At 41.4% G+C, this 14985-nt stretch overlaps 1 protein-coding gene across 1 annotated transcript; it reads right to left on the reverse strand.

The window, feature by feature from the left end:
* Window positions 1-2445: 2445 nt before the first annotated feature.
* Window positions 2446-13332, reverse strand: LOC141016668 (immunoglobulin lambda-1 light chain-like). Its single transcript, XM_073491170.1, has 7 exons — window positions 13290-13332; window positions 12884-13197; window positions 8047-8050; window positions 5567-5611; window positions 3436-3738; window positions 3245-3319; window positions 2446-3012 (listed from the first exon to the last, which is right to left on the reverse strand). Exons 1-7 carry the CDS (start codon window positions 13330-13332, stop codon window positions 2903-2905), a joined length of 894 nt encoding a protein of 297 aa, XP_073347271.1. The 3' UTR covers window positions 2446-2902.
* Between the last annotated feature and the right edge of the window lie 1653 nt (window positions 13333-14985).

Genomic DNA, 14985 nt, shown 5'->3' on the forward strand with positions numbered 1-14985 from the left:
GAAAAACTTACCACTACTACACTACAGCAATCTACAAACCACAACTGAATATATTTGGCAAGTTATAAGTGCCTAATTTCTTTACGATGACCTCACACGGGGAACCATTGTTTGAATTGGTGGTAGGGTAGGTGTGATTATTAGAAATGAATAATTGATGATAGTAATTATTCAAATTAAATTAATCAAGATTAACAATCAAATCATTAAAACAGGGCACAACCCTGGAATCAGGAACCAATCACCAAACCAAAAATAGTCTTAAAAGAAGGCTTCACTTTAAATGTAAATATTTGTAAAATATTTAGAATTAAAGGAACAGTGAAGGAAATGAATCCCAGCACTGACACAAACAGCAATTACCACAAAACATGCATAAAATAATCACAGAAACTGCTCTGTACAATATGATAGAATTTATTAATGTTAGCAGATTGATCAATAATCATTAATATTTCAATTGACAAAAATCTTCATTCAACTATTAAACTAAAACAATAATACAAACTCAAGCAACAAACAAGCATGCTGTGTGTGTGTGTGTGTGTGTGTGTGTGTGTGTGTGTGTGTGTGAGAGAGAGAGAGAGAGAGAGAGAGAGGGAGAAACAAAGAAAGAGAGCCAAGATGGTGGGTGTGAAGAGAGAGAGCCAAGATGACTGACACGATCTCTTGGAAGACAACGTCACAGAGTGTTTAAAGCTGCGCAAGGCTTGAACAAACTGTGGCGGAACACCATTGTTCTCATGTGCAATTTTGAATACACACAAGACGCTGTTCCCTGTGCTCCTTTTAATTATGATAAATAATGAGATCCAATTTTACATTAGATTGCCTCGGGAGCACCACCCTTCCAGAAGGGAAAAGATAGCCAATTCAATAAATCAGTCTCATAAAAAAGGTACTAAACTTTCAGTTTGTAACTGATTAATACTTAACTTATCAACTACAACCAAAATAACCATGACAGCTAGTAATGGTCAGAGGTTTTCTGATTGTGCCAGGTCAGAGAAGATGGTTAGTTGCTATGCTATGCTGTGTGCTATCTAGGCCCAATTCAACATTACCAGTCTTTGAAGAAAAAGTGCTGGTGGTTCTTTGGCTGACGAACCAGGCAGGAGAATGTTGTAATCCCAGTGTTGAAAAGTTCTGTTCTTGCTGTGCAATGTCCGATGAAAGACGGTAGTTAGAGGAAACTGGTCGCTCCTTTCCTTTGCAGGGATAGCAACTTGCTTTGTGTTCTTTGGCTTGTGGTGGTAGCTGGCAAGCTGTGCATTGCAGCTGCTGGTGCTAACTGAGCTGGAATACTAGCAGGACCTCGCGTCACTGCTGTGAGGAGAAGTTCTTTGGACCTGCTGGAACTGCAGCTGGCAAGTTCAGCTTAAAGTCCATTTTGAACGACTTCAACTGTGGGACCCAACACGGCAATGACCTGCTTTCACTGACTGAACGTTCACTAGAGCTTCATCTCAGAAAATATTTACAGAAACATCAAATAAGCAAAACAGCTGCCGTTTGTCGTTATATTATGAATGAGAAGAAAAAGTACCAATAGCGATATTACCTGATTATATTTATGGACGTGAGCTCCAGGTGGGGGGTCACTGTTGGTCTCTGGGCTCAGTTCAACTTTGTGTGGGTGGAGGGCTCATTGGAAAAAAGGCTTCCAGACAACAAAAGAAAAGACAAACCAGACCAGAGAGGGAGAGGAGTTGATGAGTGTAACAGCAGATGTGAATCTGTTCTCAGTGGTTATTAGGACTCATAAAAAACTGTTGAGAGCCAACCAGCACTTCCTTGCTGCAGCAGACGGGCTGTGTGGGTTTCTGCTCTGCAGCCTTCTCACCGTTAGCTGCACTTGTTCACATGAACAACACAATGAGAGTTACAACCACGGACTCCAGTTAAAGAATAATTCCAGGAACTTCAGTTTGATTTCAGCGCTCAGTACTCACTGTCTCAGCTTTCACCTGTCTTATTCACCTGGGAGACAAACCTGGGAGCTGGGAAGCTGAAATAAAAGGAGATCTGTTGATACTGTTTTATTGATTCTTCTCAAAGCAGCTCGCTCTGCTGTTTGTTCATGTGTGTAAACAACAGTGTCATCAGCGTAGAGTTTTACATCCACACTGACACAATTATAAAAGGGGCTCAGCACTGAACCTGGTGGCACAGCCTCATCTACTGACTTGTATATAATAGCTATATGTTTCTGTTTGCTTCTCTTTCTTTAGCTTTGTTGTCCTTGTTTAGCTGTATGCTTATATTCACATCTTCCTGTACATTTGTTCTTGCTGCTGTGTGAAAGTATATTGAGAGCTACTTACAACCAGAGTCAAATGACTTGTAGGTGTCAACATACATGGCCCATGAAGTTGATTCTGTTTCTGACTGTTGCTCTGAAGCCAAACTGAAATCCATAAAAACAAGGCTGTTTCTAAAACACACTGTGATTTTTCACTTTATTGAGAATGTTACACTGAAAGAGTTTAACAAAGCTGCCACACTCTGCATAATGTATTAAAAAGAAAGACAAGAAGAGAAAAATACTAAAACAATCAAATATCCAGCAGACAGCTAATGATTCAGCTTCGTCCTCTATTATTATACAAGTCACAATTCAAAGTGGAAATAAACTAGAGGATGAAAATAACACTATACCACAGAATTTATACTCAATCACTGCAAATATATGTGTATGTATGTATTTATATATGTAGGATGACTGTATCTAACCTGTGCATAAAAAGACACATTTTACAACCAACCACAAAACATGAAAATATACATTTGTGACTGCTGATCAAAGTGATCAATGAGATGAACTGATGAGATTTGATGTTGAGAAAAGGCGAGCAGAAAACAGTCAGTCAGCATGTGAGCAGTTTGTGGACGGTCCCTTGTTTCAGAGGATCATCAGCAGAGAGAGTCCACAGCAGTACACCAGACTCTTCACTATCAGCACTGTGTAGAGCACACAGAGCAGCTTCACCCTGCACTGAGACTGGAAGGACACTGACAGACACACAGACAGACAGACTGTTAATTTCATGAGAATATCATCACATTTTCATCAGTAGAACTTGGACTTTTCCAGACGGGACAACCGTCTTTACATGAAGACAGGGGTCAGCTACAATTTGAATGAAAGCTCAAAGGCCCTTATTAAATACAACAAGTCAGGGCCCCAACAAGCTTTTTGGGGGCCCTGAACAGGATTTGAGTTTCTACTTTATCAAGATCTTACAGTCGGCTTGCTGCAGAGCTGGCAGGTCTGCTGGCTCTCTCTCTGGAGGACAGGAGGCTGCTGGAGCTGGAACCTCTGAAACAGAAGAGGAGGCCAAAAGAAATGTCAGTCCTCTGCTCCTCTGCTCTCTTTGACAGCGTCTCCACATGAAGCTGAATCACTGCTGAACACAGTCACCAAGCCTTCGTTACCTTGTTCTGTTTGGGCCTCCACTGTGCCCCCCTCGTGCTGGACGGAGCAGCGGTATTTATACGTGTAGAGAGCGTCCCCGTCAACCAGCAAGATGGCGGCGATGCGTCCCGACTCTCTGAGCTCCAGCTGCTCTCCCTCAGCAGGGAGCCACTCCTCCTCATTCTCCTTTCGTCTGTTCCAGGAGAACCGGACCAGAGGAGGAAACATGGCTGAGGCCACACACAGCAGGGAGCTGTTCCCCTCCAGGTGGGCTCTGGATGCTGCTGGGTACACGCTCACCACGGGCTTCACTACCTGCTCACCTGAAGTTTGACAGCAGCAACAAGCAGCACAGACACACATTGACACAGTCAACAGCAGCTTACAGCACTGCACTGCATTCAGTGTGATCCTGGAAACTACATGGACTCTGATCACTAAACTACTCATCAATACAGCACAAAGTCCAACACATAGACTGGATTCACCTGCACATCAAACACACTCATCATGTCATGTCATCATATGTTATATGGGGACAAACAACATTATGTGTTCAGCACTTCTTTCTTTCAATGTGCACATTCATCATTATTATGACTATTACTAATAATAATATAACATCATATTTTCATACAATGGAAAATCTTCATGTGTATCATGATAAAAGACATATTATAATAAAGGACATATTCACCCTCAAGTTTAGTACGCGCTGCTATTTTAATGTTTACATTATCCACCACATATTATAAATATTTTTTAAAAAATGCATCTTGAATTTCATGTTTTTCATAAATATTTACACTTAATACATAATTACAAATACATGTTTTCATATGACTAATGTGAAAAAAGATGTAATTTAATATAAAAGAAGGTAAAACTTTGTTCGTTTAATGATATAAAATATGATATAATTATGAAAATGTTCTTTTGCAAAATACAAAAGCTTCTTTAATTATTATGTTAATATATATTTTACAATAAAATATATATTGACCTTCACATGAAATACTTTTAAAAGTAATTACAACATGTCTAACATGTGACAGATTTACCACCGCGTACTTTAGTCCAGCCGCTAAAGAAAAACAAGTCAGTACATCAATAATATCATAATGTTTTTTCAGTATTTTTACATTTATACACAATTACAATGATATGTTCAGATATGTCAAATGTGAATAACGACTGCTTTGTAATATAATATGAAGAAAGGTAAGAATTTATTGATCCTTTACAGGAACTTCGCATGTGATTAAATTAAATTTGATAATATAATATAATATAATATAATATAATATAATATAATATAATATAATACGTCTTATTGAAAACAGCATGTCGTACACAATATTTACCATCAAGCGCTGCTAATTCATTTACTTTTAAGTATTTGAAATTAGGTTTGACATTATTCTTTTTTTGTTTAAATTATACACGAAATTATTAATTAATATATTTATTATTATATATCAATTATTTAAAAGTCAATCACCATGAAAAATATGTATTTTCATGTGCCATTGTATATCATACTATATCATTTTATTAAATATAATGTTATATATTATATTTTAGTATAATGTGCATTTATTATATTCATTGTACTATCATATTCAGTGTCTGTTTGTCTTCATGTATAAATATATCTCACACTAAAAGACATATGTACCATCATATAAAATACAATTGTCATGAGGTCAGTTTGACCATTTAATAAAGACTTATTAATTATCCTATACAACATATTTAAAGTTATATGTTTTTCAGATACATTTCCTGACATATATTAAATGATGTTTAATATCATATATGATGTTGTTTTATAAAAACAAGAGATGGTGCTGAATTACTGAGAGGATCAAATACTGTATATTTGTAACATTGTCAATATCAAACTTTTTCTATATGAATCAGTTTGATCTCCTGCAGAAATAAAGAAGAACTTCAGTTTTGCAGTGAGATTTAAACATCTTTTCAGGAGTTATGAACCTTTTTATGTAACAATAGCTGCATGGCTGCAAGAATTCTCTACTAATTATGAACAAACTAACATGTAAAGCCTGAAGCAGCAGAAACTCATTAAAAACACATTTTCAACTTGTTCAATAAAACAACTGAAGGAAAATGAAGCTTTATTCTCACCTGATACAAACAGTTTAGTTCCAGAGAGAAACATCAGGTAGAATTCTCCAGGTCCTCCCACAGCGAGACAGCGTAATACAAAAACCTGTGTGCTGTTGAACGTGTCGGCTGAGGTGAACGAGTCCAAATGGTGAAGCAGGATCATATTTCAGCTCCATGATGTGTTTCTCTAATGTTCATATCAACATGACTGTCTCTTCTTTTATTGTCTTTTTAGACACACTAGCAGTGTTGCTCTATGGATGCTGATGTCTGTCGCTCCACTACTTTAGTCCACATGGATTGGACCTGGACCAAAGGATGGATGGATGGACTGACATGACATTTTCTACAGACATTCTTGGTCCCCAGAGGATGAACTTCATTCATTGACTTTGTTGATTTTGACTTTTTATCTAGCTCCACCAGCAGGTCCACCAGTTCCTGGTCCTCAGTTGGTGGCCCAGTTGACACCTGTTCCTGCTTCCTTGTCGGCGGGTCAGCAGACTTGCTCCAGAGCCGGACCAGCGGTCCTGATACCCATCCAGACCTCCAGCTGCCGGCCTCCTGCTCTGCCTTGCAGCAGTCCTCTGTTCCTGTTCTGCAGCAACCTGTCTGAGCTGAGCTGCAGCTGTCTCCAGTTCCTGTGCTGAATCAGTCTCCTGTGGCTGTGGTTCTGTAACCTCTTGTTTTCCTGACTCTGACAGCTCCACCAGCTCCAGTGGCAGCTCCTGCCAAACCTCTCAGGGGGGCAACTGTTGTGATGATGTCTAAGGTGACTTAGGTAAATGAAGGCAGCTGATATTGTCATGTTGCAGTGAACTATTTGTACAGTTTGGATGAACATTACACAGTGGTCATCAACAGATGGGTCGCCATTCATGAGTTCACCCTCAAGACACCTTTAGATGTAAAGGTAACTACATCTTAGAGCCAAATAAAGGACAGTGGCACTGGGCCTGATAATGTGCAATTAATAAACCTATTTACAGTTCAACTGTTGAGGAGATATAAATGCAGTGTTGGGAATGTTCAATTTAAATTCAGTTGACTCTCTTTACTTGAATATTTCCATTTGATGCTACTTTATGCTTCTACCCAGAGGCAAATACTTGACTTTTTACTCCACTACATTTGTCTGACAGCTTTAGTTACTTTGAACTTTTCAGATTACAGTTTTTCATATCCTTTCTGTCCAGTGAAAACCATGAATCTCCAGATGTGTTGATGTTGAACGTTTGTGATGAACTGAAAGATGAAGTCTTCCTTTATGTGTTGACAACAGTCTCCTCCTTCTTCAGCTCAATAAACTCTTATAGGATATAATGCATTGCTGTAGATTAAACCAGCCAACAGTGCATCAAGTAGTTAAAATGAGCTCAACCTGCAGTAAAATGGCACATACACATTAATGCAGCTGCAATATTAATCCAAAAACATCAGATATAAGAGGAAAACACTGACCATGTTACTGCAAAGATTCATGGTGATACGACTTCCCTCCCTCAGTAGATACTTCTTGACGGTTAAACTTGCTCTGGGTGTTTCTAATTGTTTAATTGCCAGTTCATCCTGATAACTATGACGACTGAGCCGTAATTCTCTCAACAACACAATGGATTTCCTCCTCTGAGTTGTGGTAACGTTAGCCATGTTGACTTGACCGTGGTGTCAGAATAATCAGAGACTTGAGCCTCCGACCGTAGAGCAATATTTTAGTGGAAACCTCTGTCAACGTGTTGTTGAAACCATCTCAGCAATAAAATTCATCACATCTTCTATGTAGTGGCCACATTGTTTCCACAATAAGAGCTGATGAAGCAAATGAAATCAACAAAGTCAGAAGAAAAACATTCCAGGTTGGAAAGAGGACCATCCAAGAAAACGTGTTAGTGAAGCCTCCAGGAAGCCATAGAGGTGCATTGCTGAGCCTAAAAGCTTCAGGATGGAAGTTGATCAGAGCGTCTGGACGATTTTCAACCAGACTGAAATCTCCCTAAAGGGACAGACATGGCTGCTGCTGCAACTGGTTTGATAAGGTGTTCAGAAACAGGACACACTGTTGTAAAAGCTGGTAGAGTTTAATCATTGATGAAGAAAATTATAATACTGAAGATGATGATAATAATAAATTACATTTACTATTTTCTTTTTTTTTGTGGCTCAAGGAGGGCGACGCCCTCTCGCCCTCTATTGGCCGGCCGCCCCTGTAGAGATCCCTCCTTTACCACCGGTCCCACCAGTCCTCTAGAGCTGCTCCACCAGCACCACGGGCCTTCAGGGTCTTCCTGCAGAGCGGCTCCACCAGTCTCACTGATTTCCAGTCCAGCCTCCAGTGTGGCTCCATCTGTGTGGCCAGCGTCCAGGCCTTCACCCTCCAGACCTGCTCTGTCCATTGTCCTGAGGCCTACAGCTCCACATGTGTCCTGCCCCGAGGCAGCCCACCTGAGGTCTCTTTCCCCTCCTCACCAGCCTCCAGACGATCTGCCTGAGACCTCGACTCTTCTGCCTTGTTTTGTTCCTCGTGAAGTTAATTTGTGTTGATTATGACTTTCTGTGTGTCCCGTGTCTGCATCTGGCTCCTCTACTCTCCACTGAGAACATCAGTGTGACAGAAACTTGAATTCAGAAGGTGTACAGTTGTGTTTTTCTGTTCATGAGGAGAAAAGGTGTCAAAATATTTTCTATCTGGACATTTTGTGAGTTTATTTTGTTGTGTAGTGTCTGAATGTTTCTTATACCTCCTGAGCTCTGAGTGACAGGACAGGATGGGACAGGACCAGATGCTTCCCTTTAAGTATATGTGGGAAGGGGACAACGTAGAGGTCTCATGTCCAGGATAACAACACATTAGTGCTGTAGTGTGCGTCAGAGAATAGCTAAAGGAAGAGGCCCCACACCAGGACTGACTATTTCAGAGGTTCAATGTATACCTTTCCATCTAAGGATAGGAAGAGGTTCAGGGTTGAGTCAATGTACACATTTCCATTTAAGTATAGAGAGACTAACATCAATATAGTCACGCACACACCTCCACATACACATATTCCCTTGAGAGAGAGATGTTATGCAGACCCATCCTTTTCCAACAGGATAGAGGGGCCTTCAGTTCCCAAAAAGTAAACAATTAGAGGAAACAGGCGGGCCTGAGCGAATGGACTCTAAAAAGGACCCGCACACTAGAGAACGGGGGTGAATTTGGTTGATCTCCTAAGACTGAGGGTCCGAGAGGAGTTCTGATAGAGCAGAGGGCAAAGCATTTTGGGCATCACTTTGCTGAGATTTGAGAATACCAGGGAGTGGCCACACTCTGGTTCCGATGCTGGCTTGAGATCTGTTTCAATAAAGATTGCTCTGTCATATCCACCCAGCCTTGCCTCCGCAGAATCTTTTATCAACATACTACACGCCGACACCTTTGGAGGACGACAGCCCATACACTTCAGTTGACTTATCAGGCTGAGGAGCAAACCTGCCTTCACATACATGTCAACATGTCCCAGCTGAAATGATATGAGAGCTAGCTGGTTAGCATGCTAGAGCTCAATTTACATTCACAGAAATCTTTATTTTAAAAATATTTGAATTGTTTTCAGAGTTTTTGTTTTTGTTTGTACTTGAATGTATTTTTCCATTTAAAGCTGACTTTGCACTACCCTGTCAGGTTCTGGAGCCAGGAGCCACTGTGGTGTTCAGCAGCACAGACAAGAGTTGTTATTGTGAGCCAGTAAAGTTCTATCAGGTCAGAACCACAATCCAGAACCTGCTTTGATAGCACACATCAGAAACACAGCGCAGAGTCCCAGGGGGTGTAGAGGGAGGCAGTGGGTGCAGAAGGAGTGGGTTACAAAATCATTGTAATGTCCCTGTGATTTGTAACAGAGTGAATGGTGTCTCTGTCTCAGCCACTCCGCCCTCCTATCACTTGTCTCTGCATTATGTAACTGTGGTGAGCGGGGAGCATCACAGTGTGTAACTCTTTACAGCAGCACATCACGCACAGCACCATATCAGTGACTTTCGTCCAACTGGATCATATTTTATGGAGAAAATGTTTTGTGGTTTTCCCTCTGATGTCCTCCGGCTGCTCTGCCTCCACCTGATGCTAACGTTAGCTACGACTTAGCTCTGCTAGCTGACTCTGCTCGGAGCACCGCCGGGGAGTGTTGGTGTTTACACCGCTGTCACAGCAGCTTCAGACCGCCAGGAGGAGGAGGGTTTTAGGTCCGGGGCCGGAACGGGCAACAGAACCGGGCTCAGCCGCCTCCATGGACATCATGACAAAGGTGAAGAGACAGAAGAGGACGCTGACAGGAAATTAAGAGTAGAGACAGAGACAGTGACCGAGCGAGAGACAAAAGATAAAAGACAAAAGACAGAGTCTCAGACTGGCTTTTAGTCGTCAGAGACAGCTTCACTAAATAAAAGTCTGCAGACAGACGCAGAGCTGTGTTGTGTGAAGCACTTGTTGCTATAACGCAGGTTACAGATGATGATCTTCTGGACCTTTGCTTGAAGAAGTTTTCTCTGACTCTCTCTGGACCATTTCTCCTCTGAATCCTGCCATTCTGTCAGTTTGACAGGATTCTGAATGCTCTCTGTTCAAACTCGGGTCGCTCAGTTATTCTAGAAGCAGTTTTTGTTACATTTATAGAAAATATGTGAACATCCCGACAGCAATCAATAAATCAAACGCTCTGACAAATAACAGACAATAAATCCAGTATCTGTGGCTGCTGCAGCCTCTAATAAGCCCGTCCAATGGTTCTATTTGACCCGTATGAAATGATTGGACAGGCTACCTGTCTGTCTACATACGTACCTGTCTGTCTGCTCGCACTCTGACCTTTGCACTCTGCATCACTGCGTATGACCGGAGTCTTCCACAGGGCGAGGTGATGTTTGCTAAAGCTGTTAGCGAGCTAGTGGCACAAGAATGGCAGAGAAAGTGCAGCCAAAGTTCCCAATGCTAACATGCTAGCTGGACAGCGGTGAGTACTAACAATAGCCATGTTTGTTGTTCACGTTCATGATGATAATGTCAGCTGGTCTCTTATGTGAGTGAGACATGAGGTGGTTGGGTATGGTTAGCGATGACGATGTGCTGCGTTCACTGGGTCTCATTCATGAAACGTTAGTAAATTTGTGCGTAGATTTGCACATAAAAGCCTACGCTACTAAAAACCTACTCCGGATTCATGAACACCGCGGGAAACTCAGATCTGATCGTAAACACGTGTGTATGATCGTGAATGCCAATCCATCGTAAAGTGACAGCGCGCTCCCGGTAATCAGCTATTAGCATAAATCCCCGCCCATGAATTGCCAATGACCACCATATAAGGAGGTGTAGCTGCATCCAGTCGACCTGTCAGTCATGGCGCAAACGAAGAAAGGGAGAGAAAGAAAAAAGAACTTTGCGGAAGCGGAGATAGAAATACTTTTGGGTGAAGTGGAATTAAGAAATTTTTTTTTATTTCCATCTGTTAGCAGTGGTGTGACAGGGACAGGCAAAGCGAAGGCCTGGAGGGAGGTGACAGATGCCGTCAATATTGTCTCTGTAGTCCAAAGAACCATGTCCGAGGTGAAGCGTAAATGATTTGACATGAAACTGGAGGCAAAGAAACGCATAACCTCACACAAAAGAAATATATCAGCCACAGAAGGAGGAGGCTCACAGTCGCAGCTATCAACTGCAGACGAGCGCATCGCGGGGATAACTGGGGAGACCTCTCTGTCAGGAATTATACCTGGCGGAGACAGCGACATGCCTCCACTGGAGCCTATATTTTTATTATCATCATTCAACATGTAGAAAGAACGTGTAATCTATTGAGTCGATTTACATAGATAATTCACAATCATGAACCTAATCTGGATCTTAAACCTGCCAATTGCCAACTACTTTAACTAAATGTGTTATATTTTTATCATATGTTTAGGCTATATCACGTGTTTCAAAGGCATCTGCGTATTGTGTACATAACAGAGCGCAATATGAATTTAAACTGTAATTTCCAATAGTGACAAGCATTATTTATGTGCATTCTTAAATTTACACAAGCACTACGCGTGGTCAGCAGCATGTGTAGATTTTGTTAGTAGCTACGAAAAGATCGGAGCTACTAAAATATTGATGAATGCGAGATGCACGTAAATTTCCGTCTGCGAACAGTTTACACACAAATTCGTTCTGCTCACGTTTCATGAATGAGACCCACTGTCCACAGCCTCTGAGCCTGCTCTTCAGCAGCTTGATAACTCAGGAACACAAAGCACACAGCCCCTGAGCCACAGAGCGATGAGCAGCAGCGGCAGTGACAGACTGTCGTTCAGCCGCTAAACAAGTAGCACAAAGCACACGCACAGACCCCCTGAGCCAATAACAGAGCTGCTGCTGCTGCTTTGTGGCCATGTTTGTTTGTTTGTTTGTTTGTTTGTTTGTTTGTTGTCGGCCCTTGATGACACAAAGTCATTTCAGCCTCTGTTCATATAAAATCTTGATTTGTGCAGCTTTAAATGTTACAATTGTTACAAAAAAATGTTGTTAATTCTTTAAAGTTTTCAGTCAGTTGATAAAAAAATCAAGTCATTAACTTTCCAGATGCTGAAGTGTCGGTCTGGAGACACTTTTGTCCTGATGGTGGCGCTAGAGGAAAGGTCAGGAGGTCACCATAAATGTTGGGGTTCATCCTCTGGGAAGCAGAAACATCCACAGGAAACTGATGGAAATGTGTCCAACAAGACGAGCGTCCTAATAAGCCGCTGCTAAAAGGACAAAGTCCTGAGCTGACGTGTGTCCAAGTTTGTCTTTTAAAATGTAATAAAGTGAAATGATGTGGTGAAATCTGCTGAAAGTGTTAAACAACAAGTGCTGCTGGAAGTGTTTTCATTCAGAGACATTAGTGTTGTGAGGGACGGATGGACTTTATTCAGCAGCAGGACGTTGGGCTGTAAACATTTGATTATGTTTGAGATCATTTTATTGAAATATTCTGAAGTATGTTTGTTGTTTCACTGATTCATCTGGATTATGTTTGAGTTTGTCATTGAATTATTTTCCTCTTTATTTTATCATTGTGTTTGTGTTTGTGTCCTTTTTCCTCACTGTGTGAAACAACAATAAACCTGCTGGAATATCTGATCAAAATATAAATAAATATAATATGAAATAAATCCCTCAGTTCAGTGTGTTTGTGACTGTGGCTGAGATGGAGGTGAAATATGTGAACCTGGGCTGTGGTTTACTGCTCTCTTCCTGTCACAAACACTGTTTGACGTCTGTTCATCTGTTGGTTTTTGTTCAGGCTGCTCGCATCATTTCTCACTGTGGGCGACCAAACAGGAGCAGTAGTAGGTGGCTGAATGAAGGAGTTTAACTGTCTGGATCTTCAACTGACAGACGTTCTGATTATTCACAACTGAGAAATCATTTTGCTGAGGATGATTGTACGTGGTATCTATGCTACAACCACTCAACTTAATACGTAGAATCCTTGTGAATGTTTCTGTGTCTTTCTTCTGGTACCAGTATACATATGGCCAGCCGTTGTAACACTGGTCAGTTCGACAGCTGAAGGAGACTTTATCACCAACTCTCCTGGTCAATGTTAAATCGTCCTGACTCAGCTGTGCTGCCATGGCAACCAGCGCTGTAGAGAAGCAGACAGATAGATGAAGGTCAGTGTGACAGTGTTTGTTCCAGGTGGACTTTGTTGGCTCCTGATTGGCTGGAAACACTCACCTGAACACAGACAGCACAGAGCAGCAGCTGGGAGGAAAAGCATTTTGTGCAGTGGTGTTTCCTCTGGTGAACCTGGGGAGAAGTGGCGCTCTGACGCAGCTGAGGCCAAACGAGGACGAGCTGCGAGATCAGACGAGGGCCACGTGGTTTCTGACAGGTCCTCAGAGCTCCCATCAGCCCCTGCGGCGCACAGATAAGGCCGCCGCTGCCGATCGACGGCTCGGCTGAAGCTGCTGTGTGATAGAAATAGAAACAAACATTGATGTGAGCACAAACACATTCAGGTTGGTGGTGAATTTAGTAGCACAGACTGTTACCTGTTGTTGAACAGCTGTGATGAAAAGACTAAAGTACACATCCACAAAACTCCTCCACTGTGATTTGAAGCCTTAAACGTCCCCTTACATTTCTGTCATTTCACTCAATCATTTCATTTCTATGACACATCAAACCTTTTCCACACACAGTGTCACATCTTTATTGTGTCTCCTGTTGTTCAGTCTCTTCATTAAAGCTACATGATGTTTCACTGAGTGAAAGATTCAAAGCCAAGACTCCATCAAATGGAACATTTCAACATGTCTGCTGCATCATTTTACACACATTTCCCCAAAATCCAGCCTGACACATTTGGTATTTGTGTAAACTTTGGGATCTCCAGCAGAACGTCAGATAAAGTTCAGAGGGTTAGTTTGTAAAGACGAAGCCAGCGGAGGCTTCAGAAGAGTTGAAGTCCAGCTGTGCTCCTCATATGTGAAGCAGTGGTTCTGGTGCTGTTCCCTGGAAGGAGCACCAGAACCACTGGAAGGAGTTGATCACATGCTGGATTTCTGTGTTTGCTGCTGGTGCCGACATTAAACATCACAGAGAAACACCACCACCCTGTGGTCGCTCACAGGAAGTGCAGGGACATCCACGTGATGCTGATGACGGTCGCCATGACGACACGATGATGCTCCGACCTCTTATTTTACTGATGACAAACCCACAGTGACATCTAGTGGATAAAAAACACACAGCAGTAAATGAGGAGTATTACTGGCATTATTGTTGTTCCTATTATACGCTGGTAAACACATTTGACCTGATAAACAATAAAGAAAAACATTTATTTCAGTATAAAATATATTTATTGTCTCAGAGAGTAAATTCACATTTTCATATTTGTGTGTGTGTGTCAAACCATTCTCCTAAATATCTAAATATCATATTTATTCATGAACATATAAAAACATAGAAACAGAAATAAAGTGAGACACATAAAAACACTGTCACATGGTGTTGCTATAGTATTAACTTGAACCATCTCAGAACATTCAGGATGAGTCAGTGAGTTTTGTTCTCAAGTTGAACAGTGGAGTTGATCTTAGTCTTCAGTCTCATTTCTTTTAGTTTCCTGTCTGTGTTTGTTAGGTTGACCTCTCTCAGTTTGCTCGACTGTAACAAACAGGAAAACTGACTCATAAAATGCATCAGTAATAAGTGAGTGTAAATAATGACATCACAGCACAGCTTCTGTGTTTAAAGCCTTTATTTGACAGTTGTTTGTGCTGTGAAAATGCTGACAGGAACAGACTAAAGCTCCTAATTTAGTTCCTGAGTCTAGCCCCTGGAGCTCCTCACTTCTTGGACTATTTGATCAAAAAGCTCTTTGAGTTGCTGAACATGAACAAGAATGTGTTTGCATGAACGAGCT

The sequence above is a fragment of the Pagrus major genome, chromosome 21, assembly GCF_040436345.1.
Source record: "Pagrus major chromosome 21, Pma_NU_1.0".
In the NCBI taxonomy this organism is placed as follows: domain Eukaryota; kingdom Metazoa; phylum Chordata; class Actinopteri; order Spariformes; family Sparidae; genus Pagrus; species Pagrus major.